Source organism: Quercus suber, unplaced genomic scaffold (assembly GCF_002906115.3).
Source record: "Quercus suber isolate HL8 unplaced genomic scaffold, Cork oak 2.0 scaffold_298, whole genome shotgun sequence".
Classification (NCBI taxonomy): Eukaryota; Viridiplantae; Streptophyta; class Magnoliopsida; order Fagales; family Fagaceae; genus Quercus; species Quercus suber.
In genome coordinates this window covers 625463-631141 of record NW_027069754.1, presented here as the reverse complement: position 1 = coordinate 631141, position 5679 = coordinate 625463, and the positions used below count along the sequence as shown (strand labels likewise).

Here is a 5679-nt window from a genome sequence, read left to right as displayed (position 1 = left end):
AACTTATTTTTGGTATTATTTGTGAATGCTACTGTACTTTTTTTATTATATTTATAAATTTTACTGTACTATTTTAATTAACTTTTACTTTTATTTTTAGTACTTTCAGTAAAAAAAAAATTTATTTGAACAAAATAAGCAGACAAGCCCTAAAATGAATGTAAGTTAACTGAAAGTGTTCAAATTTAATTAATCAGGAAACCTATTGTAGGAACTTGCAATACTAATTTAGAATTTTATTCGGAAAAAAAAAAAATCAAAATCAAAATCAAGTTCAATCCTGGTCAACGCCATTCGAACGGCCTGGATCTAAATTAAACATCATAGACTGTTACCTGCGCCATCAAACCTCATCCTCGCCATTACTGTGATCTCTCCATTTCCCCCATTATTTCAACTCCAACTAAAGAAACAGTTTACTTACAAATCGAGGTGGAAAAAAAATAAATAAATAAAATAAAATAAAAAACGATGTCGTTTTGTTCATCTTTATCTTCATCTTTATCGTCTCCGAAATCTTTCTCTTTCTCTTTCTTACCGAAAACCAAACCCTTGAGCTTCAATGGTGTCTCAGGCTCGGCTGTTACATATCGCTTCAGAGCCTCCGCTGATGTTCCCGATTTTCTCTCTGCCGATTGGTACGCTTTTGATTCTGCGTATTGAATTGTTGGATTTTTATTTATTTATTTATTTTTAGCTTTCTAAGTTGGACTTTTTTAAGATTATGTTACCAGTTACTAGAATTCTTAAGCCTCGTAAAACAATGATAGGACTTAGGTGAAACTGAATTCGTGCCAATCCCCACTTAATAATACTATGTAGCATTGAAGTTAAAATGGTCAATCTTAGTTGCTAACAACCTTAAAATTGATAAATTTTAGTCCCTAACAAACTTAAAAAGTGATTGCTTTTAATCTCTACTATGTCTAACGTAGTTTTGACATGTCGGTATTCAGTTTGGCCATGTTGTCTAAGGGACTAAAAGCGTTCACTTTAAATTTCAAGGACTAAAATCGCTCATGTTGAATCAATGTTTCAACCAATAAGATTAGCACCAACCATCTTGGTTAAAGTGTTTGGCATGGTATGGGTGAGAGTGTATGGAATGGCGGTTCTGGAATACTCTCTGGGCTTAGTCTGACCTCGAATCAATTTGTTCTAGTTTATATTATTTGTACTAATTAGTTTTTGCTTTGTTGTATTGCAGGGTTGAATCTCGCAAGAAGAGACCTTTTGGCCCGAGATTAAATGTAACTCCAACTTTGCACATTAGTATAAGGCATCAACATTGTTGCTCTACAGTTAGTCAATCTATGTTAACCCTTGCTATAGTTTAGTGCAGAAGAAGCTGTCCAGCACCAGCTTGATGCATTGAAGTACAATGACCAGCCCCGTCAAGATTATGGAATCGAGGTTATGTACAGGGTAATTTACAAATGCTGGAACTCTTTTTTTCTTTGGCTGGTTTATATTGCTTGGAGATTAGTGTTCAATGTTAATAATGTTATCTTTTTCCATGACAGTTTGCTGGATTTGATCCTTTTGAAAGGTCCACCTATTTTGGGCCTTTCTTTGATTTGGGTCAGGTAAGAAGTTATAAATTTTGAGTAATTTTGCCACTAATACTATATTCGTTGATATCTTTTCTTGGTCTGCTGCTTCACTGTCAGTGCAGTTTGAACGGTTTAGGCGGATTTTTCACCATTCAACATATCGAGTTTTACTTGGTCATAAGGATAGAAAGATTCTTAGCAGCTTGTTTGTGAAGGAGGTATAAATGGCTTCTTATTTACATGGTAAATAAATGAATATATAATTTAACTGTGATGTAGTTTGCATATTAGGTTGAGCTTTGAGTGATGCCACTTTCTGATATAAAAGCCATGTACCTTTCATCTGGCATAAAATTTTCAATTCTTTATGCTGTTCTCAGTAATTTCTCTCCTCACTAATCAACTGTTACCGGTGTATGAGCTGAAAACAGAACCGATTCAAGCAGAGGGTTTGGATACGAGGAAGTCGCCCAGGGGAAGAAGAAATATTCCAGTTTACCATGGCTCAGGTTTGCTTATTGTACCTTTTGTTTATGATAGTCATTTGTTGCCATGTGTCACACAAGGAATCCAGTTGGCACTTATCGCTACTTCGTTTCCGTTTTAGGTTCTGTGGTCTATCATCAGGATATGGCTTGAGTCTTCTGAAATTTTTTTCCAGTCATTATTATGTAGCAATATCCCATTTAGTTGAGCCTTTAGCTTTTCCCAGTGTATCACTAGTCATGGTAAATGGGTAGTGTAGCACTGAGTCCATTGCATTGTTATGAAGCCAATGCATGTTCTTGCACGTTATGTGTCATAGATCCAAACCTGAGAAGTGGAACTCTGGTTTTGGATACAAAAGCAGCAGAAGTTGCAACACTACATGACAAACAACCAAAAAATTAAAAAACCACACCAAACTGGCTAAAACAGAGGAAACAGCAGGCTAATCAACCAGCAAAACCAAAAAGTAAACTACATAAACAGAAAAAGAAATGTTCCATCTGCTGTAGAGGGTTCTAATTAGCAAAGACTTCTTCACTTCCATCTATGCCTCACATTACTTATCCAAAAAAAAAAAAAAATCTATGCCTCACATCATTCCCGATCAACCAAAGGATCCCTTCCCTTGTGATAATTTTCCCTTTATGCACACAAGCATTTCTTTTGACCAAATATAATATACTTCCACCAAACCAGCTTACTAAGAGTTGTCTTGAACCACCGTGCAGCCTTTGTGTGATGGTCATTCCATAAGTATAAGTACTTGTAAAGTGTTGGGGGGGGGGGGAAGAAGGGTCGGAGTTCAAGTCTCCAGAAGGGAGTTTCACACATATATACACTTAGATTAAGCTAGAGTAAAAATTCTATATTGTATCAAAAAAAAAAAAAAAAAAAAAAAAAAGAGTTGTCTTGAAAGTTGAAACTCTTCCCTTTAAGCTTTAAAGTGATTCACAACATCCCAGCAAGACACAAACTGATCTTCTAGATTCAAAAACATCAGATGCTTCCAAATTCTTCAAGAGAAAGAACACTCAAAGAACAAATGATCACAACTCTCCAACTAGCTTCTACGGAAAACATATTAAAAGTCTCCCTCATGGCCCCATTGAGCTAATTCTGCTTGATTTGAGAGTCTATTCCTTATTGCCAGCCAGCTAATAATAGAAATCCTTGAGATTGAAGCCTTAAACCAAATCAAATTTACAGGTCAGCAATCACCCTGCTGACAACCTGAAACCAGCATAGCCCTAGAGCACAACAGTTACNTAGATTAACAAATGAGCTTCTCCCACCCAAAGCCAAACGAAATGCACATTCAAGTAAACAATCATGGAATTACAAGCGAGTGCAGCACAGACCAAACCAGCAGCAAAACTGCAACCAGACTGCTAAACAGGCAGCAACCAAAGTGCAAAATAAGCCACCTAACAAAAGACAGCAGAAGTTGCAACACTACATGACAAACAACCAAAAAATTAAAAAACCACACCAAACTGGCTAAAACAGAGGAAACAGCAGGCTAATCAACCAGCAAAACCAAAAAGTAAACTACATAAACAGAAAAAGAAATGTTCCATCTGCTGTAGAGGGTTCTAATTAGCAAAGACTTCTTCACTTCCATCTATGCCTCACATTACTTATCCAAAAAAAAAAAAAAAAATCTATGCCTCACATCATTCCCGATCAACCAAAGGATCCCTTCCCTTGTGATAATTTTCCCTTTATGCACACAAGCATTTCTTTTGACCAAATATAATATACTTCCACCAAACCAGCTTACTAAGAGTTGTCTTGAACCACCGTGCAGCCTTTGTGTGATGGTCATTCCATAAGTATAAGTACTTGTAAAGTGTTGGGGGGGGGGGGAAGAAGGGTCGGAGTTCAAGTCTCCAGAAGGGAGTTTCACACATATATACACTTAGATTAAGCTAGAGTAAAAATTCTATATTGTATAAAAAAAAAAAAAAAAAAAAAAAAAAGAGTTGTCTTGAAAGTTGAAACTCTTCCCTTTAAGCTTTAAAGTGATTCACAACATCCCAGCAAGACACAAACTGATCTTCTAGATTCAAAAACATCAGATGCTTCCAAATTCTTCAAGAGAAAGAACACTCAAAGAACAAATGATCACAACTCTCCAACTAGCTTCTACGGAAAACATATTAAAAGTCTCCCTCATGGCCCCATTGAGCTAATTCTGCCTTGATTTGAGAGTCTATTCCTTATTGCCAGCCAGCTAATAATAGAAATCCTTGAGATTGAAGCCTTAAACCAAATCAAATTACAGGTCAGCAATCACCCTGGGGGGGTGGGGGGGGGTGGAGAAGCTCATTTGTTAATCTATAGCTTTTTAAAGCCTCAATTTTTGTAGGTAGAACTGTATTTTTGTGGTTTTTGAGCAAATAAGCAAATCCAAAACGATATCACTTATTCACCCCCCGCAACAAGAAAAAAGTGCATGTGGATAGGATCTAATAAGGGAGGTAATATTTATATAAATGCAACTGCCCAAGGTATTACATGAGTTACACAAATGTTTTGGGTTATGTATCTATATCTATATATAAAATCAGAATAGAATTCTCTAGTGTCTACATTTCTATACTTCCAAAAATAACCCTATTATATTATTGAATATTCTTTAACAATAATTAAGACTATAAGCGTAAATTGAGAAATTTAAAGTTCAAATTCAAATTCCATAAAATTAGAACACACATTGTATACTTAATATATAGCTGCTTGCAGTTACAACTTAAATTTTTTTTTTTTTTAAATTTAAAAGAAGAGTCTTTACATGCACATAGCTCGTGTGAAGAGGCTAGTTATTAATTATAATTATGGTTAAAATCGTTTTTACTTGATAATAGACCATGTAATGTCAAAATTTTATTTTATTTTTACATAAATTCTCTGCTTCGTACCTTTACTGATCCATGGCGTGTTGAAGGCAGAGAGTTGGTGGTTTGTGGGATGGTTATTGGCTAACAGAAAGTCTACTTCACGACGGAGATGCTTTTGCTGGTGGTTTGGCTTACTGAACATGCAATGCAGCCATCATATTGTGGACCCCTGCAAATGAATACTGCCCTGTTGTCAAAGCAGAAATTGTTTGCCTAAACCTCAGAATTTGTACATAAGGAATAGTTTGAACTATTGTCACGTCTATGACGAGCTTTGAACAACCAATGCCACCCACATGGAACGGCCAAAATTTTTACATATAGATATAATATTATGTATAGAACAATTTAAGCATTTCACTAAGTAAAAATGAAATGATGGAATTTACAAGTGTAATCACAAGCCAACCTCAAAAAGAAATACACTAACTTTGCAATGAGAACTTTTAAAATCACATTCGTTCTCATTATTCTCATTCCTGAATGATGCGATACCAATGTCACAGGCTTGAAGGTTGTAACACCTTTTGGTAAGTAAGAAGGAAGAGAGTTTGGTAAACTCACATCTATTTGCACCGTTGTCATGTTGCATATACTCTCCAATATCTTTGTTCCTGCTTGTATATTTGAAGCATTCTTCTCCTACTCCAGCCCCCTTGTTCTTTTTTATTGGGGCTGTTATACTTAGTAAAACTCTAAACTAAACCCCTGTTTACACCCTATTCCCTACCCAAAAA

The 5679-nt window shown here is 35.6% G+C and overlaps 1 protein-coding gene across 2 annotated transcripts; it reads left to right on the top strand.

Moving 5' to 3' along the window:
• The first annotated feature begins 316 nt into the window (after nt 1-316).
• On the top strand, nt 317-5397 carry LOC111983026 (uncharacterized). Of its 2 annotated transcripts, none has more exons than XM_024014673.2 (7): nt 317-638; nt 1208-1250; nt 1333-1425; nt 1524-1586; nt 1676-1771; nt 1985-2062; nt 4990-5397. In XM_024014673.2, exons 1-7 carry the CDS (start codon nt 472-474, stop codon nt 5119-5121), a joined length of 672 nt encoding a protein of 223 aa, XP_023870441.2. In that variant the 5' UTR covers nt 317-471; the 3' UTR covers nt 5122-5397. The 2 variants fall into 2 exon arrangements, with proteins under 2 accessions (XP_023870441.2, XP_023870442.2); XM_024014674.2 differs by having other exon boundaries at nt 320-638; nt 4994-5397.
• The last annotated feature ends 282 nt before the right edge of the window (nt 5398-5679 follow it).

Coding starts and splice junctions, on each gene's coding strand:
- LOC111983026 (XM_024014673.2), top strand. CDS start 472: ATGTCGTTTTGTTCATCTTTATCTTCATCTTTATCGTCTCCGAAATCT. Junction 639..1,207: donor GATTTTCTCTCTGCCGATTG/GTACGCTTTTGA, acceptor GTTGTATTGCAG/GGTTGAATCTCGCAAGAAGA. Junction 1,251..1,332: donor CTTTTGGCCCGAGATTAAAT/GTAACTCCAACT, acceptor CCCTTGCTATAG/TTTAGTGCAGAAGAAGCTGT.